At 44.5% G+C, this 27,049-nt stretch overlaps 1 protein-coding gene across 1 annotated transcript in view; it reads right to left on the bottom strand.

Moving 5' to 3' along the window:
- The window catches only part of LOC308314991 (IQ motif and SEC7 domain-containing protein 2-like), a gene marked incomplete at both ends in the record, with an annotated part of 113,647 nt that extends 88,503 nt beyond the window's left edge, over positions 1-25,144 (bottom strand). Inside the window, one exon of the mRNA XM_080762815.1 lies at positions 24,288-25,144. Coding sequence (XP_080618941.1) covers positions 24,288-25,144 — 857 coding nt within the window. The remainder of the gene's footprint in view (positions 1-24,287) is intronic.
- Between the last annotated feature and the right edge of the window lie 1,905 nt (positions 25,145-27,049).

Here is a 27,049-nt window from a genome sequence, read left to right as displayed (position 1 = left end):
AGAGAGGGAGAGAGAGAGAGAGGGAGAGGTGTGTGTGTGTGTGTGTGTGTGTGTGTGTGTGTGTGTGTGTGTGTGTGTGTGTGTGTGTGTGTGTGTGTGTGGGGGGGGGGGGGGGTTGGAGAGAGGTGGGGGTGGAGGGAGAGAGGGGGGACACAGACTGATAAAGAGGGCTGGGGGAGAGAGGAGGTGTGGATAGTAAAAATGAGAGAAAAGAGAAGAGAGAGACACAGGGAGAGAATATACTGCAGAATGTGACACACGCCAGATAGAATGACAGATAGACACACAGACACAGACACACAGACACAGACACAGACACACACACACACACACACATACACACACATACAGACATATTTATACAAAGACAAGACAGACAGACAGTAACACCTCTTACGTAAGACAAATAGTAATTGTCTGCTTAATTAAAGTAGCACACACATTTCACATCCCTCACGTGTGTGTGTGTGTGTGTGTGTGTGTGTGTGTGTGTGTGTGTGTGCACGCGCGTGCGTGTGTGTGTGTGTGGATGGATGTGTCGACCATATGAGAGAAAGAGAGAGAGGTGTGAAGGTATAAATACATCAGGGTTGTCCCATACTACACCTCCCCTTCCCCTCCCCATGACCTTTTCATAATGTCCTCCATGACACACACGCATGCACACACACACACTGTATCTGTATCTGTTTCTCTCTCTCTCCCCAATCCTTTCATCTCTCACACTAGCCCTTCATCTCTTGTTCTCACTCTATCTGACCTTTTCCTCGCGTCATTCATTACTTTGTCATACCTCTATCTCTCTCCTTAATGATACCCCCCCCCCTCCCACACACACACACACGCACACACACACACACACACACACACACACACACACACACACACACACACACACACACACACACACACACACACACACACACACACCTAACCTCCTTAACGTATCCACCCCTCTCATCGTCTCACTGCACTCCTTCATTTACCTCCTCTCACTCTCTCCCACTTAAGCCTCGTCATCGCAGTCCTGTCATATTCAGATTGGTCTATAATCTGGTTATATAATCTGGTCCTAATCTGATTAGCTGACTAACGCGAGCCTGGTCACAGTGACTGTCACAACACATCACAGCTTCACTTTATGTCTGGGACCAAACATCCACCAAACCGCTCAACAACCGGCCAGCTGTCCACACTGCTGTTTTACTCACATCGTCACTGCCGGGTGGAAACCTTGCATGTCAAGATCAAGAACGGTTATTCCAGGGAAAAAGTATAAATCAATAAATAAAATAACCTACCCAACAGTGACATTATGTTTAAGATCTTTTACCAGTAAGACGCCTGAGGGCGAACATTGCAAAGTTGTCGCTATGATATCGGGGAGGAAGCGAGAGTGAAGTGAATCCACGCTAAGTTATCAGTGTGGCTAAATTAAGTCAGGCTAGAAGCTTGGGGAATGAAGCTGAAGATAACCTGAAGATATACCGTATGTTTCCACTCCAGTTGCTTCAGTCGCTTCACTTTGTTCGTGCAGGTCAGCGTTGGTTAAAGAAAAGGGGGAAAAAGGTCCCTGTGCGCCAGCTCACTCGTTTCCATGCAAGAGAGTCAACTGTGAACCCCCTCCCTCATGTGGTGTATTATGGTTATAAAATGATACAACAGAAAGTACACGGTAATTAAACTTTGGGAGTGTATTAAACCAAATAGACCTGCTCGCGCCTAGGGTTGGGATTCGGAACCGGGTCCATTTCAGACCCGGTTCTGACATTGCGGATCCGGAGCTGGTTCCATGTTTTTTTTTAATTAACGGTTCCCCAAACGGTTCTCATCAGTCGTCATTTAGCTCTGCTGTGTCTGTGCATGCCATGCAAGCAGAGCCTGGCGTGACGTCACCCCACCTACATGACTGAGTGGGGTCGGGGAGGATACGCCCACTGTTCTGTGCATTCAGCGAGTGGGACAGTATGTCGAAGAGATCTCTAAAGCTTGTTAACAGAGAGGGAAATGACTCCGAGGCTGAGCACGCAAGTGCAATAAATGCGATGCTATAGTTCCCTGGCTGCAAAGGTTGTTGAAACTTGTAGTTGCAGTTTTGCACCACGTCCACATTGAGGAAACATCTCAAAATCAATATGTCTACATGAGTCCACAACTCCCCGCAGCTCCACCACAGCTGGCGGGGGACGAGGATGATGCAAGGCTCGTTCACTTTCCCCAGGCTAGTAACGTAATAGAAAATAAAAACTACTAACGTCTACAGAGCTTTTCATTAGGCGTATTGTACAACTGTTGTTAATGGTGTTAATTTAGAACGCCAATGACTCGACGTCTTTCTGTCCGATATTTTATGAATCACGTTAACTATAGAGCCAAATCAATTTGCCTGCACTTATTTTTACAACTTATAGGCAACTCAACTGCTTTTGATTTGGCTCTAAATTAATCGCGTGGCTGTTGAGAGCCCAGCGTTAAGGTGCATAGGCCTATACCTCCATAGATTGATTACTTTATAAACAGTTTGCAGAAAAAAGCACTAAGAGGATTTTATAATCCAAGAAAGCACTATGGCTTGTTTCCATTAGGGTAAGGGGTCCTTCATATTAAATTAATCTGAACATTAAAGACAACATTTTTCACCCAACAATATCATTATTGCAATGTGTACAGTAGGCTATATTTAATATACAGTACAAATTGCAATATACAGTACAAATTGCAACAATTATATTGTTGTCGTGGCTAGCTGGTGGTGGTGAAGTTTAAATAATAGTGCCACCTCATAATTGTAAAGTGCATTTTCAATAATTGAATTAATTAATTTGTGTTTATTATGTACTTGGTTAGGTTAGTTATAAAATAAGCATAATCTATGTCAGAAAAAAAGGGGAATATTTTATATTAGGATCCGTTAACCGTTAAAATCCTAACGAATCCCAACCCTACGAGTCGTGCCAGCTCACTCGTTTCCATGCAAAAGCGAAGAGCTGTAAAATGGGGAAAAGGGGCTTCGTTAAGACCTCCATAATATTATGGTCAATGCCAGTGTGAAAAGTGAGAGCGATTGGTGCAGGCAGTGAGAAGCAACGACAGTGTTTCAGACAGACGGACAGACATTCAGACATTGAGTAAATTTTAGTTTGAGGATAATTAGCCTGCCATCTAGAGAGATATACAATATACACACAGGAAAAGCCTCGGAGCCACATCTGCATTAGGCTTAGGTTGTCTAGACTCCTACAGTACTGTAGATACCACATCGTTTTCAGAGAAATTTATTTTTGGCTGATCTGAATGATCTTTGATGTCATTGTCAACATATATTTTGTGACATGCCAGAAGTTAGTGGTATAATGATTCTAAACTCCAAAATCCGGTCGATTATATCTCCCCTTCAATAATATCAATTACTAGTATTTTATACAAAACAATATCGTTGATTAGTCACATTTACAACAAGTATAACTTGTAAGGATCATGCAATCGTGGAAAGAGCAACACAGCTAAACTAGCGCTCACCCAAAACATTGCCAAAATCCCCCAATATGCTTCATCCCTCTTTTTAAGTAAAGAAAGTAATACGTGTGTGACTAGCACCTGAGCACGGGCGCCAGTCAATACCAATACCAGATCAATACACTTTGGAGAGCAAATGTCACGCTTTTATCATAATTTGCACGATTCTTCCCCTATCTGCACCACTAATGTTCATGCACAGTAAAATCTTGAGTTAGTTCAACTCCGACAGTGTATAAAAGTTATTTGTATGCTCCATATTTTACAGTGTGTGAGTTTCCACTGGGTGCTCCAGTTTTCGCCCCACACCCAGACATGCATATTGGGTAGCCTACATATTCCTGTTTGTGGCCAGAGAATAGGGACTTTAAGCAACGACTGTTTTCAGGAAGGCTCCGCTACGCGGAAGTACGGCGGCTATGAAGCAATCACCGTGGCCGTCACAATCGTTAAGCAAACAGCCGTCGGCGACATTGGTTCCTATGCAGCATGTGTCAAACATAAACACCCCGTCACGCATCAGCTAACTTGCCGATATTGCTTAATTATTTATACATGCACTGGACATGATCAGCAGGGGAAAGCGGAAGATGCTGGAGCAATCTGTGTTATTCTAAAACCGTTTTAATAAACATGGTTAATATGACATATGGTATTAGTGTTATTTCTTCATTCAGAGCATGCCAACACATTATGCAGCATAAGAGAGGTGATGGAGCAATCGGTGTAAATGTATGACAGCTATCATTTCAATAAACGTGGTTATTACATGGCGTTGTAGACACTACGTGTGTAAGTGTAGGTCCTGCCGTAGTAGAAAGGGCTGTGACGGCAAGCAGGTAATGTATCGAGCACTGATCCATTTCCGGTAGCTGGTAGCGGACTGCCGTAGCCGTCGTTGCTACTGGCTACCCCCTGCTCCTCCTGATACTGTGTAGCATGTTAAATGCAAAAGACAAACTCCAAGTGTGGAGTCGATTTTGTCGACTAAAACTATGACGAAATGTTTTCGTTTGACTACCTCTTTGAGTGGTGCAACCACTCCAAGGAACAGCAATGTCCGTGTCACCTATGTGTTCATTAATGAGCACCAGTATAATGAGTACCAGTAGGGGCGCTGTTTGCCAGAAACAGAGAGAGACAGTGCTGCACTGTTGCCTGCTAATATGAGAGAGAGAGAGAGAGAGAGAGAGAGAGAGAGAGAGAGAGAGAGAGAGAGGAGGGGGGAGAGGGGAGTTGCACCACTCGGTTCACACAGGTGTGATTTTTCACTGATGAATAAAAAATAATACTAAAATAAACTAAGCTATGATGACAAAAACCAAGACTAAATATATTGACAATTTCATCAACAAAAATACAAACTAGACTAAATTGTTAGGGAGGGACTAGTGGAGAAGAGATCCAGTAGAACTAAAAGACAAGTCATTTCATGTTACTTACAGCAGATTTCACAACACATACTGTGATACTGTTGTGAGCTTGTAGATCAGCTATTTCCAGCATGCAACCAAGTGTAAAATCAGTCATTACGCCAAAGTTTTCCCTGCTGCTCCTCCCACAGTTTTGGCTTCATCAGGAATCGTGTGCTTGCTTATCGGTATTTTCATGGTTTAACCCAGGGGTTCTCAACGTTTTTGGCTGGGGACCCCTGGAAATGCTTTGGCCATGTCTCTTTGGACGGATGGACAGACTAGGGCTGTATTTTGCGTGTCTTAAGTACCAGGTCTTATTACTTAACTTAAGACCTGGAGGCGTGATCAATGCCATTTGGCTATTCTGAGTGGCCAAAGAGCATTGATCACGCCTCCAGGTCTTAGGTTAAGTAATAAGACCTGGTACTTAAGACACGCAAAATACAGCACGCGGCCTCCATACAGTATACCGGTATGCCTGTGTCGGATTGGCAGTTCTGGACAACTGGATCTGACTATTCTACATAATGCCCATTTATACTCCCAGTATGTGGACAAATTGGTTGGATCGGCGGTGTGACGCGACTAAGGCCAGTATAAGGAGATACTTGCAGAACACACAGCCATCAGGACCCAAAACCCTAATTACCCCAACATGGTATCATGGCTGAGGCTCACAGGGACCCCAGGCCATTAGTCTCCCACACTTTTCAAATGCTCTTTAGATGATCAAGCGATGACATCAAATATGTAATCCAGGTTAACTGTATCGATGCAAACAACTTGGACAGGTGGGTTGGAGTGAGATTCTTCCAAAGGAGGACATCCAACACAACCTCGCACTGTCACTGTATTCTTTTTTAAAGTGCGATATGCAAAAGGGCAGCCTGTGCAAAATAAATAAATTATAGCAATAAAGGGCTCTCGTGGCCTTTTGTCACACTGCCAGACAGTGACTATACTGTTCTATACTATACCTGCCAACCCAAAAAGCAGTTACCAGTACTCCCACGGGCATGAGGTCTCCCTCAGGAGTTTGAGTACCTGTACTTACATTGAAGTTGGCAATGCCAAGGTGAGTGTACTGTAGATTAATAGGTTTTCAGTTTGCTATGTCACTAAAATAGTAACTGTTTTACTACAAAAGCATACATTTGCCAGCCAGGGTAGATTATGGTATTATGCTTTGCCCCAGATCTCCCTATTTGTTTGGTCAATGTAGATTTCTTCCCCCTTTTTTAGAGATCTTAGTGTGGGTATTTCTCAGTCGAATAGATGCAATTCAAAGACACAATGAAGCACCAATAAGCTTTTATATAACAACTCACTGTAACTCCTACACACCGTCAGCACAACATGAAGAACACTAGAGTACACAACATGTCCAGAATGACAGACAGTGTGTGTGAGTGTGTGTGTGTGTGTGTGTGTGTGTGTGTGTGTGTGTGTGTGTGCGTGTGAAAAGAAAGAAAGAAAGAAAGAAAGAAAGAAAATGAAGGAGCAGAGTGCAGACAGTGGTGGAAAAAGTACTCAAATGTATTGCTTAAGTAAAAGTATCAATACTGCAATGTAGAAATACTCCGTTACAAGTAAATGTCAGGAAATACTTTACACCGCTCAAAGAAACAGTAGGAGGGAAACAGAGTAGGAGGAGTGATGGAAAAAGAGAAGGAGATACAGAGCAGAAGGAGATAAGAGCGATTTGGAGATATTAAGAGATGCTGCTGAGTTTTTGCAGCCCCCAGAAAGCAGGCCATGCCAACAGTGTTGTTAAGGGCAACCGTTGCAAATGAAGAAACATGTTGTCACGGTAACAAGGACCGCGGAGTGTGTGTTGGTGTGTCTGTGCGTTCGGAGGTTTTAAATAGATCTAGCACTGCTGCTGCTCACTGCTGCTGCTTTGCTGTAGGAGCAAGTCACATCTCCACCCCGGTTACATGCACGCACGCACCCACACACGCACCCACACCCAAATGCACACACGCACATCCCACTTTATCTCACATGTAAGCACCATAGCACTAAATGCATCTGCACATACCAACGGATACTGCCACGCACGCACGCGGATCATGGGCTCTGAGAGGTAATTCATCACCACACTATTCATACCAGCTAGCCTAGATTCCCTTGTACAACACATGTCACACGCACACATACACGTGTCACACACACACACACACACACACACACACACACACACACACACACACACACACACACACACACACACACACACACACACACACACACAGGTGCAGGCAGATATTAAGCACAGTGCAGCTTCTTCAGTGAGCCTGCAGCATTCTGTTACTGCAACACACGTTACTGAAACATACCTACTACTACTAATACTGTGAAAACACACATAATACTGATAGTACTCTTACTACTACGACTAGCCTACTACTACTACTGGAAACACACACCGAAAAGGAAGAAAAGAGAAGAAAAATAAGTAGAATGCAGCACAAGCACAAACATCAGAGCGGTTGTGGCCGAGCTTGCCGGTCAAAAGCGGGCCTCGTCTGACAGTCACCAACGTGCCCGCAGCAGACGTGGGCATCCGCCTCGCTAGATCATCGTTCGCGAAGCAAAGCCATGATGACCACTTGTACTGCTGGAGACACACATACTGTAGGAAGCCAGTAAGATGCCCCGAGGGCAAGAAGCGACCTCGCCCTATGGCAGACTGTTGGGTGAGCGCTGGCACTTTGGCATGTTGGCGGGGGGGGGGGGGGGGGGGTCAGATCAACATATGGAATGAATTCTGTACTGGCCATATATGTATATGGAGCGTGTCTTGAGTGTACAAGGTACAGGGTTCGATGAGGTTAGATCGACATTATGGAATGTCAGAACAGGAAGGACGGGTGGGGACGGGAGGGATCAACATTATGGAACAGGTCAGCTCCGTATATGGAGATCTAAAGGTTTGAGGTCAGATGTAAGAGTTGCTGGCCGGCTCCATATGTGCAGATCTATAGGTGATGATCCAGTCTTCTCCATATATGGTTTGTTATCCAGGGTTGGATGAAGTCAGTGTCATGATCTTCATATATGGAGATGGCCATACAGTATATGGTGGCGTGACGTGTCACAAGGTGTGATGTCACGAGTGTGACCATATATATGGAGGTGTGGTGTCACGAAGCGTGACCATATATGGAGGCGTGATGTCACGAGTGTGACCTTATGGAGGTGTGGTGTCACGAGGCGTGACCATATATGGAGGCGTGATGTCACGAGTGTGACCATATATGGAGGTGTGGTGTCACGAAGCGTGACCATATATGGAGGCGTGATGTCACAAGTGTGACCATATATGGAGGTGTGGTGTCACGAGGCGTGGCCATATATGGAGGTGTGGGTGACTAACTAATCTCTCACCCGTCAGCTGGTGAGAGATGCAGGTTTTCATAGTAAATGTGACCTATGGACGGTCGGAACTATGTACTAATACTATATGCAATATGAAACACCACAGAACATTCTCCATGTCTCAGAGGTTGTGGGCAGGAACTGTGTCCCTGCATAATCCAGATGCCCCAATTGCATATAAGTATTTTTCAGTCTGAGTGAAATGGACTTCTATAGAGTCGTATACACAACAACCCACACATGCATACATGCACATAGGCACCCCCTCCCCCTCCCATACCCCCTGGCCTTTACACACACACACACACACACACACACACACACACACACACACACACACACGTGTGTTCGGCGTTCGCATACATTAATTCACGTCGCAGCATTATGCCCCCTGGGGTTCTGAGGATTACTACCGATGTCATCAGAGAGGGTCGAACTAACAGAGACAAAAACTCACAGCGGCAGCCATTTTCTACCACCACGGAAAGACAGAGAGAGAGAGAGAGAGAGGCTGGATATGTGTGCATATTGCAGAAACTCTGAAATCCTATCTTATCTGTTTAATAACCATGGTAATTTGAGTTCGGAAAATTACATAACAGCAGTTCCCAAGTCAATTTACTAGACATTGGATATCATGTCCGACCTTAGCAGCGGACCATCAGTCAACCCCCCCCCTATGTGGCCGGTTAAGACTAACCCGTGGCTTCCGGGTGCGGTTAGGGGGTCCGTTATCGGGATGTCGGACTAACGCCATACGCACCCTTTTTAAACAGGTGGTACACAGGAACAGTTACAGTACACAATCTAATCACAAAGGTTAACATAGTCACCGACTCACCGCATGTATACAGTATGCTTCCTGCCCTCCTTTACCCATCGCAGGTTCAGTTCAATTCAAGATGGTAAACGCAAAAGGAGGATCTCACTGATATTCAGTGTGGATGGACCCCATGCATGCGTCGCTCCACAGCGAGGAGGACACAGTGCACAGTGCAGCTGGCTGGCCTGTTCAAGGACATCATGAACCCCTGTGTGTGTACTCCCCTCCTTCTTAAAATCATCCATCCATCCAAGGGATATTTAACTTTCAAACATGTTTAGGATCATTTTTTAACTTTTCTACTCAGGCTTTTGTGAACACCCCAGACAGTTTTTCGATTCAGTATTTAGATATTTGATGTTAATTTGATCAGACACGCCCATTTCCTATACAAACCTGTTGTAACTTCAAACACCATTTTAACTCATTCAAACCCGGAAGTTAAGCGGGAATGCCTGAGTGGCAAAAGGCTACTTTCTGGCCTTGACAGCCCATACAACCAAACAGAAAAGTCCTATCTGATAGGAACGACGTTAAATGATGTTAAACTGACTTTGCCACTCGATTTGCCACTACATTTTCCACGTTATGCATGTGTAATGCCCGGGATTTGAACTTGGGTCTCCTGCGTGGAAGTCCAACATCTTAACCACTAGACCAAAGGGATATCCCTATATGGACCGGGGGGATATTAGACTTTTGAGGACATCAGGGCAGAGGCTCTGAGCCTCTCTGCTACACTCGTGCATACCCGCTATAGAGCTGTGTGTCCTGAGCATACTCCTCTGCTCACTGTACACGCACAACATACAGCTCCAACTTGATAAGTTTGCCAGCGACACGACAGTGCTAGGCGTGACCAAACACAATGACAAGACGGCCTATGGGGGAGAGGTCAAGAGCCTGACACAGTGGCATCCTCTCTCTCTCTCAATGTTTACAGGACAAAGGAGCAAAAACATCATAGACTACAGGGAGGGAGGTTTGACCCCATTACCATCAACGGGTCTGCTGTGGAGAGAGTCAGCAACTTTAACTTCTGCGTCATCACTGACCTAAACACTGTGTGGCCAACATGCCATCACAGTAACGACCATTTATCACTGGCTGAATACGTTTGGCATGGGGCCCGAGATCACACCGGCCTTCTACAGAGACCTTCTACAGAGTGGGAACGGCACTGCCCTCAACGGCAATGTCCTGCAGAGGGTCATGGGGACAGCCCAGCATCAGTGGATGGGAGCAAAGTGCGTGCACACATTTTTTTCTTTTCTTTTTTATCTTTATCTCTAAATTTAACACAATCAATGATATAAATGCAGTATAAAAGAGACAGTGTGTCAGTAAAGCCTATTGTCAAAGACCCCGGCCATGGACTGATTCAGCTGCTACACTGACAAGTCATACCGCTGTCTGTCGGTCTGTCTGTCTGTCTGTCTGTCTGTCTGTCTGTCTGTCTGTCTGTCTGTCTCTTGTTTTTTGACAGCAAAGCTTCTTGGTACATCCCCTGGACACATTGTGAGTCTCTGCATATTTGACGTGTTAAAATCCAAAAGGACATCACTGCAAGTGGCACTGAAATATATTACGTTTCTGTAATGGGCAGTGTTGGCCTTAAACTCCAAAAGGTTTATGGATGAGAGGATCCCAGAACGATCCCAACCTGCCCAACAGTATACTGAAACTATGTGAGAATAAAGCACCCTCTCAGCTTTCCTAATGCCTGTTTCTCCTATGCTGTCTCACTGGACGCGTCAGCATTGCGTCACCGTCAGAGAATGTTCCCTTTTTAATCAATGAAGGGTGGCTCCACTCACTGCCTATACGATGCGTTCCGTTGCGCTGCGTTCGGTGACTGCTTTAAAATTGCCCCGGGTCGTCTTTTGGACCCGCGTCACACGTGTCCAGTGGAGCCCCGCCGTTAGCTTTCCTACAGTGAAATCATCCATATTTTACGTAATTAGTTGACAACAAACAATAATCACTTCCCAGCAAGCCAAATGACGTCATGATAATAACGTTATGATGACTCCGGTGACGTTCAGGACTAGGCCAGATCACAGACCATTATGGGGGATGATCTTTATGTTCAGGACTAGGCCAGATCACAGACCATTATGGGGGATGATCTTTACGACATTTCCAGTCCACGTCTTCACCAGTTTAAATAATATAGCATATTCTGGGCCAGATCAGACTCTCTCTGATTCATCCAGGGACGTCCGTCTTAATGGGCACAATTTGTGTTGGTTGAAATCAGGTGATATTCTGGGCCAGATGTGCCTAGTCTTGGTTTGAATTCACTAATCACTAATTCGTCCAGGTCCTGACCGTGCTTGCTGGGTTAGTTGAGGTACAACCTGCTCAACACAACATCGTAGATTGCACACACGAAAAATGTAATGTAATTAAGCCTCTGTACTCTAAGGAGTCATCATTAAACAGTGTTTGTGTGCAGTTTTGGTGTACTTTTTGAGACTACCGCACCCGGAGGGCACCCGCATGCAGCCACGCGCAATACATGCACGCTCACGCACACCAACTTTTCCGTTTTTTTTAAATTATATTTTCTACCTAAATTTAACACAATCGACAGCCTGCAGTGAAGGGTCGGTGGGCCGCCCGTCAGAACACAACAGAGTAGGCATATAGGTTAACATTTGAGGAAGCAGTTGGCACAGCGGCCCGAACAATACAGTAGGCATATAACTTTTGCAGCAGCAGTTCAGTTGGCACAGCGGCCTGACTGGCGGCCTTCAGAACACAATAGAATACAGTATGACATTAGTTGGCACATGTATGTGGCCCATCAGAACATTACACCAACGCTATTATTACCTGCTGTAAACTCGGGTGTCTTTGCACAACTTCACAGCCATGTTGACCATAGTCAGTTCTGTTCATAACTCACCACTTGTTTTGTCCAAGTAGCAGTTAAACTATTGCTTCACAAAATTATATCTCAGAAAATGAAAAATATTCAGGAAAAGAAGAAAGCCTTATATTTTGAAAACAAAGTAATACTGCCTCAGTGCCTCATCAAAGTTGGTGTTGTGACTTTATTTATTGTCAATTACTTGCATGCGAGGGGGAGGGGTGGTGGAGTTAGTTGCTTTAGCAGACAGTTTGAGGGTCCGATGGAGTTAGGAGGTTTTGTCCGAAGCACTTTTTACTACTTTTCATTGGTTCAATATTAGTTTAGTAATACAACACACAGGCGTAAAGGGTGTTCAATAGCATTGATTTATGCAAAATAAATAAACATGTGGTTTCCCACCCAACAGCAACAATATGTTCCATATCCTATATGCAATGACAACAGAAAGTTGACGAGACTGAGCACATTACTGTACGTAACACAGGCTCAGCAGTGTAACTAGGCGTCACTAGGCCCCCACGCCCACGTAGGCTGGTCAGGGGTGGAGCATGTGCGTCTTAGCAGCCAGCCCCCAACGGGCTTCGCCAAACTTTGGTCAACTCAACCGTCATTGCATCTCTGTATGTATTTATACATTTATTTAACGCAATTGTGTTGTCTGCATCACGCTAGTTACGAAGCACAGGCTTCACGATGTGTCAAGGGGAAATAGAAATAGCAACCTATTTGCTATTTCCTCTCAAAGTGGTGCGCATTTCAAAAGAAGAGTGTTTTTTTGTTTGTTTGTTTGTTTGTTTGTAATGTCAGCATTCAACAATTTTTTTTATTTTTAAATCATACTGGCAATAGAAGTAGCTATGACCAGTTAGAAGCCAAGTTGACTTAAAATTAAACTAAAATAATACATAATCTAAATACAGACGCATTGCATATTGTATAAGTGCATTTTGGGTGACGGTACATCTTCTAGACTGGTACCAGAAGGAGCGCAGGAGGGAGCTTCCGGAGCTGAGCTCAAGCATTAATTAAGCCCTGAAACTAACTAACCTGAAACTAACCTTGAATTAAGGACAAAGAAAGGCGCAACGGTTTACCCTGGACTCCATTGCTGACTTATAGACATGTGCTACTGCAGTGCTCCGCTGCTGGAGCACCTGTAGTTCACGTCCAACTGGAGATAGGGCCGGTGACAGCTGACCAAACTCACTTGAGTTTGGGTCACTTCCACAACATATACAATGCAGTGACGGCTTTGATATCATATCTGGTCAAAAAGAAAGGGCATTTGCAACTTCAAGAGCGTACAAATGTCTGTACACCCCAGAGTTAAATTAATACCGGTAAAGTAACGCTAGAGTCCCTGTGAATATTTTCCGTCTGTTTTATGTCTGCAAAGAAAATACGCCCCCCGAGTCTTTGAGTCAACAAACTGCTTTGTGTTTAGTCCCGATGTCTGACGTCTTGCCTAGCGGGAGCTCCACAATCAGTCGACCAGGGAATGAAAGCTGGCAGGTGGGAAGAGAAAAACACACATTATGTGCGCGCCTTCAACAGCCTGACTGTAAATGATCTATAGATTTTAGTCAACAAATAGACCATGCACTGCATGCAGTTGCTGAATCTAACTATAAATTCACAAAATATCTGTGAGTGTTCTGTGTCCTTCATGTATCACGAGAACCGAACAAACTTGCAATGTGTATTACTGAGTATTACTGGCAGAGAGTGTGCCATGACTGGTGTGAAGTAGGTCGGATCAGGGGGGGGTTCATGAAAAGGATCTATAAATCCATAAATCAATGTGTACCATAAACTGACCTGCGAGTTCTATATATGATAATAATGGTTACTGCACTTACCTGGCAAAATGGGTATTGCAACACTGTCCCAACCCCAAATTATATGTGACTTGAAGGGGTGGCAAAAAAAAGCCTTTTCGGGGGAATATATTCGGCACGGCGAGTCTCTCACCTAAGCTTGCTCGGCAGTAGCAAGACAGCACGGTGAGAACTGGAGCACGTTCCTGGAATGCGGAAGTTCCGAAAAGGTATATTGTGACGCGTGTCAACGCGTAGGGGCATCACACTAGTCTTGATTCATTTCACACCCATAGTACAGTATATGTACAGTGATTGACAGCATTCATGTAATTTGCGTGAATAGGCAAACATGCAAATGAACACATTTATCCAATGCAGCGACCAAAAAATCACGCAAATGAAGTGACTATACTAGAAAAAATATCTTCTCCTGCGGTGTGGATGCAACCTTTAGTGTAATCACGTCAAAACCAATACAACGGGCGATGCCTCATGCTGTCGTCTGAGTGATGTGACTGATCCCACCTCAGGTCACATCATGTGTAAATGTAACAGCTGCTCCTCCATTCACCCCCTCTCCTCTCCCCTTCCCTATACTATACCCCCTTCTCCTTGACTCCTTTACTCCCTCCTCCTCTTCTCACCTTCTACGCCTGTTGCCATGACGACGGGATGTGTCCCCTTCCTCCTGACCCCCACATCTCATTTTCATGTTTCTAAAAATAACCGCCAGACGGACGGACAGCGGGATTGGAAGATGGACCGATGGGTGGATCATGAATGGACACGTAGAAAAGCATGGTTCCATTGTGTGTGTGTGTGTGTGTGTGTGTGTGTGTGGACCATGACAGAGAGAGAGTGAGAGGTGAAGGACCAGGTATTAATATACATCAGGGTTGTCCCATACTACACCTCTCTTTCCTCGCCATGACCTTTTCACACACACACACACACACACACACACACACACACACACACACACACACACACACACACACACACACACACACACACACACACACACACACGTTTCATGAGTGCATTTTAAGGTGGGCGTTGGTGTAAGGCATTATGGAATGAAGTCAATGCAACATACCCATAAGTTAGCAAAACCAATTGTGTGTGCGCGCAAGTGTCTGAGTTGTGTGCATATGTGCAGACATCTATGAGTGCCTGTGTGTATATATGCATATGTGTGCACGTTTGTGTGTGCACGGTGCGTGCGTGTGTACACATCCAGTTCAGCTGTAGAGTGATTACTCTATCAATCACTCGACGGCCTGATATCATCTGATTTACACACACACACACACACACACACACACACACACACACACACACACACACACACACACACACACACACACACACACACACACACACACACACACACACACACCCACGCACACGCACACACACACACACACACACACACACACACACACACACACACACACACACACACACACAGTATCTATCTAATTAGATTTGTGTGACTGCAGAGAGCCAGAGGGAGAAAATGTTATTAGGAGATTTTAGGGTTTGTGTGACCCTGCCGCACTTCAAATGATTGAAATGGTTTTTGAACATTTCAAAATCCTACTCATAGATTTATAAAAGGCAACATAATTTAATTCATTTTTCTGTCTCATATCATTTTGTAAAGATCTAATCGGATTTTCTTTCCCCCCGAATCGGGGGAAACAAATGATAAAAAAAAGAAAGATAGTGATGGATTATCTACGATCACTAGTACTGATGCAGATAGAAATAGGATTATGTCTACCGTAGTTACTCCTATACTACTCATGTTATGTACAGGCTACTACAGTTACTATACAGTAATATCTCAAGAACACATTCCGAGCTGCGCTACTGAATCTGTTGGCAGGGACATTCAGAACATGTGTCATGCGTCACTCTAGGGCAATACACACAAACGTTTTAAATTATATATTTATTATTCTAAATTAAATAAATTAGGCAATAATCAAATAAACTGGTGTGAGATGTGATAGTCAGTAATCAGTCATGCATGCAGTGTATGGATGTATGGAGTATGCTGTGATTCCGTCTGGGCACATATGAGCTGACAGCCGCGGACAGAAGAAGCTGCGTTTTACGTAATTTCCGAGTTTTTAGACAGCTGGTGGATGGAAAAGAAGCTCCACCCCGGAGAGCATTTCCGGGAATCTGTCTGTCGCGTCAGTCAGCCGCGGAGGCGGAGCTTCTTTTGCACTAGCTGTCTAAAAACTCGGAAATTACGTAAAATGCAGCTTCTTCTGTCCGCAGCCGTCTGCTCATATGTGCCCAGACGGTGTGAGTGTTGTAAAAGGTGTGCAACTGCTTGAAAGGAAGGAAAGAGAGCTGCCTTGAGAGCATAGAAGGAGAGGCCCTTATATACTCTCCCAAACCACACCCCACTCAGGTGTACACAGTTGGCCTGACGGCCTGCTCCACTCTGCCCTAATCACCCAGGCTGCCGGATAGCCTACTGAGCAGAGGCAGAGGGGGCAGGGCCGTCACACATGCATACATTGTTGTTAGTGGGAATGAAAACACAAGCGCTGCTCCACCGGCTCCACCGGCTGAGTGCGGTCCAAACAGGCTAACATTCTGCCATCCACATTCTAATGGGCCCCCAGAGGCAAATTCAAATGGAAACAAGCATCAGAGGGAACTTGTTTTTGCAGATGGGTTCCCCGAGCTGGTTCTAGGGGGGGAGAGGGTGGGGGGGGGGGGGGGAGAGGGTGGGGGGTGGGGCAGAGCCCTCCTAAACGTGCCCACCCAACCAAATGTTATGGAGAAGATTTATAATTTAGCCAATATGAAAAATACCACAAAATATCTGTACCATTTATCATTTGTGAATGGCTGGGCAGCATTTATAGATACATTTAGACCCATCAGAACACTGTGTGTCCGATTTATTTTTAGCCAATATGAAAAATACGACAAAATATCTGTACCATTTATCATTATTTTGTGAATGGCTGGGCAGCATTTATAGATACATTTAGACCCATCAGAACACTGTTTGTCATCAGTGCTGTTAACCGACAGGGTGCTGAGATTGGGAAGGAGAAGACAGATATGGATAGATGATGATGGCATAGTTTTCGATGCATTTTGGGGGTTTATTACTTACTTATTACTGTATGTGTGTGTGTGTGTGTGTGTGTGTGAGGTGTGTGGGCTAGGCCAGGGGTTCTCAATGTTTTTTGGCCGGGGACCCCCGGAGATGCTTTGGCAGTGTCTCGGGAGTGGGACCCCCTGGAACTCCCTCAAGGACCCCTGGGGGTCCCCGGACCCCACTGTGGGAACCACTGCACTAGAAAATGCCACCATATAGTTACTACAACTCAAATAAAAAGGTACTATTATGATAGTGTTATTGTCAGGTTATGGTATAATCATTACTAAATTCACCGATCGCTGTCTGTGTGTCTGTTCTATTCCGGGTCACCAGTGAAATGCATGTTGGGACGGCTTCCGGGTCACACGGACACAGATTAATACTGGGACACACTTTTCCGCGTAACAGACCCACTCGGGGAAATTCCGCGAGTGGCACAGCTAGAGACACACAGAGCCCCGTATAGGAGTGGTTGCACCGCTCAAAAAAAATTAATAAATATATTGTAAAAATAAATGTATATATAATAATACAAAAAGGTGAGTTTAAGATATTATAATGTGCCATGCAGCGAGTCATGGTGATAATCTATTCCAGTTGAGTCATACAGGCTCCAGCAGCAGTCATGGATTAAAAAACAATCGATCTGTGATCGATAAACAAGCTGATCTATGGCTGTGATAGGTTCTAAAGTATTGATCCAGCCGCTTTTAATCTTCCAGCTGGGGAGAGATTCATCTACAATCAGGGTGTGTGTGTGTGTGTGTATATGTGTGTGTGTGTGTGTGTGTGTGTGTGTGTGTGTGTGTGTGTGTGTGTGTGTGTGCGTGCGTGCATGCATGTGAGTGTGTGTGTGTGTGTGTGTGTGTGAGAGAGAGAGAGAGAGAGAGAAAGAGACAGGCAAACAGGTAGCATTCTTCTTGTCATTCTAATTTTAAATTATAACTATATTTGCCTTTCTCTGGCAAAAAGTCACAAAATGATGGAGTAAATGCTTTGATTTACATTGATAGTTGAATTAGGTAGGAACCCTTCTTAAACTTGACAGCTTTGCAAGTCTTTACTATGGTTATTATAAACATAAACCAACATTAAAGAGATCTAGGAGTGTATGAAATGAAACTTTCAGCGAGCGACATCATACGATAAATTGAGCATTATGCTGTAAGCGTTGTGCATCCCTCTGAGTTCCAGTCATTTGATATGTCTCCCCTTGCACATTAAGTAAATTGAACGCAGTCGCTCGGTTTCGCTACAGGCACTTTTGAAACATGTCTGCTGTTTGTAATGTCTGCTTTGGAGCACCAGGGGGCAAACTGACAGCTCAGGTGGAACCAAAATCTACAGTAATTTGAGTTTCGGTACTCAACTGTATTTGCACGTACTGTAGCCTAATGCATGAACACACACACACACACACACCCCCACCAGTGTTGGGACGTAGCGCGTTACAAGTAACACCGTTATTTTTTTAAGTAACTCGTACTGTAACGCATCATTCTTTTAAAATTCAGTAACTTAGTTACGGTTACTACATGGTGCGTTACTCCGATATTCTGTTTATTATTTTCACGTAGTCTCGGCTAGAGAGACGAGAAGAACTGCAGTTCTGGGAGAGAGGGAGGAGAAGGAGGAGCGGAGGGAGAGACTGTGTGTGTGTGTGTGTGTGTGTGTGTGTGTGTGTTTGTGTGTGTGTGTGTGTGTGTGTGTGTGTGTGTGTGTGTGTGTGTGTGTGTGTGTGGGGGGGGGGGGGGGGGGGGGGCGTGGGTGTGTTTGTGTTTACTAAGACACCACATCGTGTTTCTCCAAATGGATATACAGTATTCTCTCTACTTCACCTTTGTTGAATATAATGTTTCAATGTAAGTTGTGCCCCAACTGCAGTCCTCCTCCTCTTTCCTCCTCTGGCACAGCAAATATTATGCCAGACTCAAATTAGTATTGCCACCAGTGGCTCCACCACCACCAATAATCAGTAAGAGAGCAGCTATCTGCACATAACGTTCACTGGAGCAGTGGAACCCCCATGTTGTGTTGTTTGTAGCCTATTATTGTTTGCTATAACAATGGATTGATAGGCCTACATATAGCGTCATCAAAATCACCACCAGTCGCCCCTGGTATTATTATCAATAACAGTACTGAAATGAAGGCTATAAGGGCATTAATGGCCTGGCAGTGGGAGCCCGCTTTTTCTTTTTTTAAATAAAGTAAAAAGTACTTTTCACAGTAATGCATTACTTTTTTGTGTAAGTTTAATCAGTAAAGTAACTGAGTTACTTTTTAAATTAAGTAACTATAGTAACTGTAACTAGTTACTGGTTTTCAGTAAGTATAGCACAACACTGACACACACACACACACACACACACACACACACACACACACACACAATTATAATTGCACCAAACAGAAACACACATGCACGAGGGCTGCTGACCATGCTGCATTTACCTCCTGTTAACGTCATCAACACACAGAGGACAAGATGTCATCAGCTGTTTACTAAAACTGGGTTAGCCAGCGGTTGTGTGACCATTGTTTGCATGCTTGAGTGCGTTTGCACATGTTCCTGTGTTAAGACATGCTTTCTGTATTTGCATGTCTTATGTAGTGTGTGTGTGTGTGTGTGTGTGTGTGTGTGTGTGTGTGTGTGTGTGTGTGTGAGATACAAGACAAAAAAGAGGAAAGTCCGAGAAAGAAGGAGGAAGTGTCCCAGGAGAGGAGAGTATAGGAAAGGAGAGAAAGGTCAAGCGGACAGAGAGAAGAGGAGAGGAAAGAAGAGAGGAAGAGAGGAGAGAATGTGTTTTATCAGAACAAACAACCAAATGCTACATACATGGTCTCTTCTCCACTCTCTAACATCAACATTCTACAGACCTCCTCCGCATCCCTGCTGCATAATAATCACACATTCCCTATCTCCACCTCACGGTACTTCTCTCTTTCTCCTCTCTTCTCCTCTCAGCCCCCCCGACATTCTCCCTCGGTTGTTACAGTAACCTCTCGCTGTCAGCCCACGCTTTAGATCAATAGCAGATAATAACAGTGATGTCTAATGATGGTTAAGAGGCTCAGCGTGATCACGTGACTTTCTAGCACTGTTAGTCCCCCCCCCCACACGCACACGTAATGTTATGCATTAGTATGTATAGTACAGTACTGCCTCTCTGTTCACTTAAATGCGCTTTGTATTGGCGTTAAAGTTGAGAACAATAATGTCCACATGTGATGATCACACCGTATGTGTATGCATTTGTGTGTAATAATGATTAGACCCATTTCATCGCACAGGGGAAATTCAGTTTTCAATTTCACCCAGCTGATTGGGGACCGCTGCGGGGGGTGTTAGTGTATTGCTCAGGGACAGGGACACCTCGACACATTGCCAGGGCCGGGGAATTGAACCTGCAACCTTTTGCTTCCCAGGCGGGCTCTGGCCTCCCGTACAGCTTGTGCATGCAAAAACGCCAGTGACATCAATCCTTCCTTCTGAGATCTGTGTGCTGGGGTAATTCCTGCCACGTCATTCAAATGTGTAGTACTGTCGTTCCACAGATGTTTAAGATTCGTACATGTTACGCAGCCTCACTTCCAGTATTAATGCAAAGTCGGAGTCAAGCTGCCACTGAACTGGTCTCGAGCCTATACTCAGCCTCTCCAGTCGGAAATGTTGTAAAGACAAGTCCGAGGTGCTCCAGTCATGTGTTTAAAATAGCGGTATAGCAGGTTCCGTGGCGTGTCTTTTGACGGGCTGCGACATCGGGCAGACCAGGTGCAGAGAGATATGGTGCTCTGGATGTTTTGCATTTTGCTGCATCATGGCTTGAAGAAAGAACCTGGAAGCCAGCGTAGACATTTCCCTAGCAGGCTGATCTACTCTAAAGTATGCCTCTTTACTCTAGTGCTGGGTTAGTATATGCTTTTAAAATGATACTTATGGAGGGATGTTGAAGTTATACAATGTATCACTACAAACGCCCCTTCCATAAGTATCACTTTAAAAGAATAGAATGCATACAGTACATCATGATATTGTCTCGTTTTTGCTGAATTGCCTTAATTACACACTTCAACCTTGTACCACAATGATATTTTCTTTACTGGCACCTCAGAGTGTTCTTTTTTCACACAATGTTTCACTTCCATGGCAGACCAATAGAATGAGAATAATTCATCTCAGGTAAATACTACTGTAGTGATGTAGTATAACTTTAGTTGAGTACACTGTTTGACAAGTCAATTATTTTGTAGTAAGTTATAGGTTGCTATCGTACTGTAAGTGATGGTTTTCGTTAAAATAAGTGTTAGGTATATTCTGATACTATTTATTTGATATAGAGTCTCCCAAAGTCTCCAGCTCTTTAGTACTTCAGGCTGGGATGCCAATGTTATCCAATCATCAGTCATACAGGATAAACAGGATATACAGATGTGCCATTCCAAATCTTCACGCATTCCTGATGGTTTTCTGAAAATGCATGTTTTCCACAGGTTTTGTTAACTGATTAGCCTTGCTAATTCTACTGCTTTGCTACTGAAAATAAGTGTCACTCCTCCTCGGCACTTCCAGCAGAGGAACTCTATCTATTCAGGGGATCTGAATGGATTTAACACCTTGGCAAATGCCCCCCTTTCTCACTGACAATGTTCTGACAAAGCACTGTCAATCTGAATTGCAAGTAAATGTATTTTCTGTTAACTAAAGTTGAACAAAACTCTTAGTCTATAGCAATCATATTGGAATACAGAACTTTAACTTTTTAACCAAAAACTAAAATTACAGCAGCAGTTTATCTCAGTATAATTAAAGTATAATTCCAACTGTATCGTTTGATAGCCTACAGTACATGATACTGTTACTTGAACATGTCTCAACCATGTCTCAGTCACTGTCAATGGCCATCAATCATCATTGATTGATGATGACATCGTCGCTCGATCCATCTCTAGCTGGAGATCAACTGGCAATACCAGAAAGACCTTTCCAATATTCTCACATCAGCCGTCAAAAACATCATCAATGCCATGAAATCAGGCTTTCTGTAAGCCAAATAAACCACGACAATTCTGAAATGACATGCCCTATCCAGCAGATGTCTTTATCACAAGAGTTGCCATAACAGTAAAGCCTATAGGCTATTTGACACAATAGTCAATCACAGCATGATTGCTGGGCGGTAGGATCAGAAAAACGCTCCAGAAAGAGTATAATTTGCCACAAATGTGTTCAGATTCACCGAATGCATTGGCTGTAAAACTAAGCGGTGCAGTAAATTAGGCTACTTTTAATAGCTTGCCCAGGATAATAATTGAGGGGGCACACGATTAATCTGAGGGGGGATTGGCAGCTTTCAGCCCTCCCTCGTGCCTGTGGTAGAAAAAGTACTCCCATTTCTTACGTAAGTAAAAGTAACGATACTGCAATGTAGAAGTACTCTGTTACAAAAACAAGACTGGAATACTTTTTTCTTTACAAAATTATTGGCGTCCCATTTCACAAGTTTTCAAATGTATAAAATGTATATTGAATTAGCACGTCGTCGCAACGCATTGTGAGCTTGTAGATATAGTAAACGTATATAGGGCTGCAGTGGTTATGTATGTTTTCTACAATATTTACAATATTTGCTTCTGAGATGTAGTGGAGTAGAAGTAAAAGTACAGAACATTTACTCCAGTAAAAACATACCTCAAAATTGTACTTAAGTACAGTATTTGAGTAAATATATTTAGTTACTTTCCACCACTGCCCTGGCGCCAGGCCTGACATTCAGCAAAACCAAAACAGGACCACACCAAGTACTTCACACTACAAGATCTTCAGCCACATGCGAACTGTATTTAGCATAGCAAATCTGTTCCATCGTGCATCAAGTGCTGCTAGGTATTACAACTGGAAAAGGGGTGAGGGAGGAGAGAATAAAGTATAGGCTGCTGCCTACAGGTATTTTGTCCAGCTCCACACTTGGTCAGAGCTATCTACTAATGATAATACCTCACACACTCTTTTTAAGCACCCTGCAATGTTTGAGACACCTGCCTCTGGACTGAGCCTGCGGTCAGATACCAGTACCACCACGGGTTAAATGTGTCCGTTTATCTCTCTTGTGTCTCAATTAACATTGATCTCAATCACGTGCCAATATGAGGAAACATTATACAGGGGCATCATCAACTGCCCCCTCTCCTATGGGCAAGAGAAGACACTGGTAATTGGGAAACTTCTACAATTTACCACTGTCTTTGGTTGTTCTTGTGCAAAGAAATAAAAAAGATTAAAGCTTTAACAAACAATAACACAAAAAAACAGCTTTGCTTTGAATAGTCACATTTTCTGTTGGTGGGGTGTAAGGCATAAACTTTCTGGTCAAATTTAGCATGTGGACACACATTCCCTGACCAACATAAGCCTGCATGAGAGAAGCTGCAAGGTTAGTAGCGATCAGAGTTGAAGATGGCACAAGAGTTAGGTAAACCAGACATTTAAGGCACCATTGTTCTAGTTTGGTAAACAACTATATTATGCCACTTCTGCATGTTAGTACATTCCCAGATTATGAATGTGGTTTTCCTTACTCTTGGTATTTCAATTAGATTGTATTAAGCTACAGTACTGTACTAGCAGGAATGTAGCGTTAGTGACACAAAACAGCCAATGTACAGTACACCAACTGTGGTATAGTGGTATCCATTGTAGAAGTCCCCCTTTGTGTACTATTGAACCGATACTGCATGAGTAATCTTACGCGATAGCTTATACAGTATATGGTACAGTATATGACAACTTATAACTCTATAAATCTTTCAAGCAAGTATCGTTACCAGACACTCCCTTGTTTCTTCCAGCCACTGCAAAGAGAGGAGAATTTGATTCATATGAAACAATTCCTCTTGAGGAAGGAGCAAGAATGAAGCGTTAGTTTGGCAAGCATGCAGTAAACAGAGACTTCTACAATGGCAATGTGTAAATAATACCATATTGGTAAAAAATAAATGCATAAACTCATCATATTAAAGGCAACGGTTAGGGGGTCATATTTTATGGATTAATTAAAGTCACAAGATCACCTAAAGAAGATATTTAAATGGACCAACAGGGCACTTTGTGCACCATAAAACGGGACTGCATCCGAAAAAGAATAAAAAACCAAAGGGTCACATACTGTAATCCTTGTGAGAGTGAAAAGCCCTACTTGTTTTTGAAAGGTACTATGACAATAAAGGCTTCCTTCCTTCCTCATCAAAGAAGGTTTGCCTAACTCTTGTGCTACCTAGCGCTCTGGCAGTCGTAATGAATCGTAAATGTGTGACTTACGGTTTGTGGTGGTGCAGGGTGTGGGCGTGTTGATGCGAGTGCGGGTGGTGGTGGTGGTGGTGGTGGCTGTTGGAAGCATTGACGGTGTGCATGCGCTCCAACCTCTCCTTCTCCTTCTCCACAAAGTTGGTGTTGGTTCCGGTACTGGTGCTGGTACTGGTGGAGTGCCCGCGCGTAAGCCGGGTGTGGGCGGAGCTCCTCTGCTGCTGCTGCTGCTCTCTGGGAGGTACCGGGGGAGGTGGGGGTGGAGGCGCCGGAGTCGCAGCAGGGGGAGGAGCCACGGGGATGGGCGCTGCCGGGACCTGGCTGGGGATCGACACAGTGCTCGGGGCAGGGGGAGGCGGGGCCGGTATAGCGGTCGACGCTACACTGTTGGTGCTGTTATAGGAGTGGTGGGTGGAGGTGTGATGGTGCTGCTGATGGTGCTGCTGATGGTGGTGGTGGCTGCTGTGGTACAGGGGGACGGAGGAGGACGACTGGGAAGAAGGCGGAGGCTGGTGGTGGTACTGATTGTGGTGGTGGTGGCCGTGGTGGGCCTTGGCGGTCGGAATGGAGACCGGCATACTCTGGGACGGGGGCGGGGGCGGCGGAGGGGGAGGAAGCGGAGGGGAGGGAGGTGGCGGAGCGGCGGGGGGAGGAGGGTTGCAGACGGAGACGGGCTGCCGGTCCAGGCGCAGGTCCTTGTTCTCCTGGCTCAGCCGGTCCAGCTGCACCTCCAGCTCCTCGATCCGACGACGCTGCGTCTCCAGGAGCTTCTGCTGGCTCTCGATGATGTTGTTGAGCTCCAGAAGGTACTCCACCGCCCGGTTAGGGCTCTCTGGGCTGCCAGCTTGGCCCGGGCCTTGGTTAGCATCCATAGCTGCTTGGAGAGTTTGTGAGGGGGGCTAAGCTGCTGTGGGAGTTAGCAGTGGCACACAGCTATGGATATACAGTCCTGACAACCAAGGCTCAATGCTAAATGCTGAGCTGACACTAAACTGCTGTTTTTACGATGGGTAAAAGCCAGCAAACTAATTACCAGCTAAATTAGAATTTTTTTGGCACTCAAATACAGAAGCCGTTGTGGTAGCTGTTAGCTAACACAGGACTGTTACAGTAGCTAGCACAGGGGTGGGCAGTGTGCTGACATAGGCTGATTAGAAAACAGGCTATGGCTAAGACTAGTGCAGCTAATTGAGCACTGAGGGAGAAATTTCAACACTACAGCCTCAGAGCTAGTCTAGAGAAGTCTTACAGCCTAGTGAGCTGATGAATTTAAAACTAACGAATATCCTACAATAACAATGTAAACGTTATATATTGCCTAGCCTCCTGGGGCCTAATCAAAGGACTATGCCCAAGAAATTAAGTAAACATGTATTACCAACACAATATAAGCGGTATACACACAGCTAAGCACTATGCACTTAACATGATGTTTTGATATTACGGCCTAATAATAAGTCTGGGTGAAGTGACTATAGTGACTATTGACTAGCCTATAATCTAAGGCCTACAAACTATATAAACTAAAAAACTACAGCCTAAAGCCCTAAGCCCTACACCCTAAAAAAAAACTACACTACCCAACACCCTCCCCCCCACCCAGAGCTAAGTGGGGGGGAGAGAAGAGTTTTTCTTCTAAGAGAGTTCTGATTTGTCAGTCAGGATGGGCCACTTAGTCCTTTGTTCCAATCAGACAGTTTTATTGGTGCATCAACCATTTCAGGCTCAGTCAAGTGTGCCCTGGGTGGCGTGTTCAAATCATGCTGAAAACAGAATTAACGGAGCAGGACAAATGTCTGTAATGTTGTCTTCCCCACCACTCACCAAAACCCAAAGCTGTCTATATGTCAGTATGTGTGGCTCACGTTTTTGACTGTCTATCTAACTGCTGTCAGAGAGTCAGTTGTGTCCTCACTGTATGTACCTCCATGTACAGGTAGCAGAACAAAAAATCGATTTCCAGGGAGGAGGGAAAGACGACACCACTGCTTTTTGAGTTGGAGGGGATATAAACATTAGCACACATCTCCATTGTTCTGGTGCAACACCTGTGAAACAAGTGAGACTGAGTTGGTTTTCAGTGCAAGGCCTTCCCTGAACACGGCAACACACTGATACCACCTTCACCACCACGTAAAACAAACTTTAAGGTTCCAATCAACTGTTTGTCAGTAGGAATAGGAATCAATGTTATCAGCTCTACTCCAGCATTGGTTCAGAAATGCTTGCCGTAAAACCATATCCAAAATAAAAAAAGAGTGATATGTTTGTGGGCAGTGGGCTGAGGTCAGGAAACACTACAGAACAACAAAAAATGTTTATGTCATTTGAAAATCATCTCCTGGCAAATGAAGATAGAAAAGAAAATATTGAACAACCTCGCTGACCCATAGGTTCAGTCTGTCATCCTTGGTTCATCTGACACAGGAAGCCATACATACATGTCAACGGTCATGTCACACATTTCTCATCAACTTCTTCTTTTTTCCAGATCCGGTTAGGCGCCAGTTCATGGTCATTCTGGTTATCATCTGGGCGGATGACACGTCTGGAATGTTCTCCATGTTGTCCGAGAGCCATACAATGGAAGAGAGAAGAGGAGAGAAACAGCAGAAGAGAAGAAATAGTGAAGGGAGACAATGAGAGGAGGAATATAAAGACAATGTTATCATGCAGCTTACGAGATGATGTACAAGCTGTAGTGTGACTGTGACTTTTACATATTAGTCACTTTAACCACTAAATAGGCACAAATAACATGACAGTCAGTAGTGGTG

Source organism: Protomyctophum bolini (assembly GCF_963924005.1).
Source record: "Protomyctophum bolini genome assembly, chromosome: 5".
NCBI classification, from domain to species: domain Eukaryota; kingdom Metazoa; phylum Chordata; class Actinopteri; order Myctophiformes; family Myctophidae; genus Protomyctophum; species Protomyctophum bolini.
Note: the sequence above shows the minus strand (reverse complement) of the source record. Positions and strands in the feature narration are given on the sequence as shown.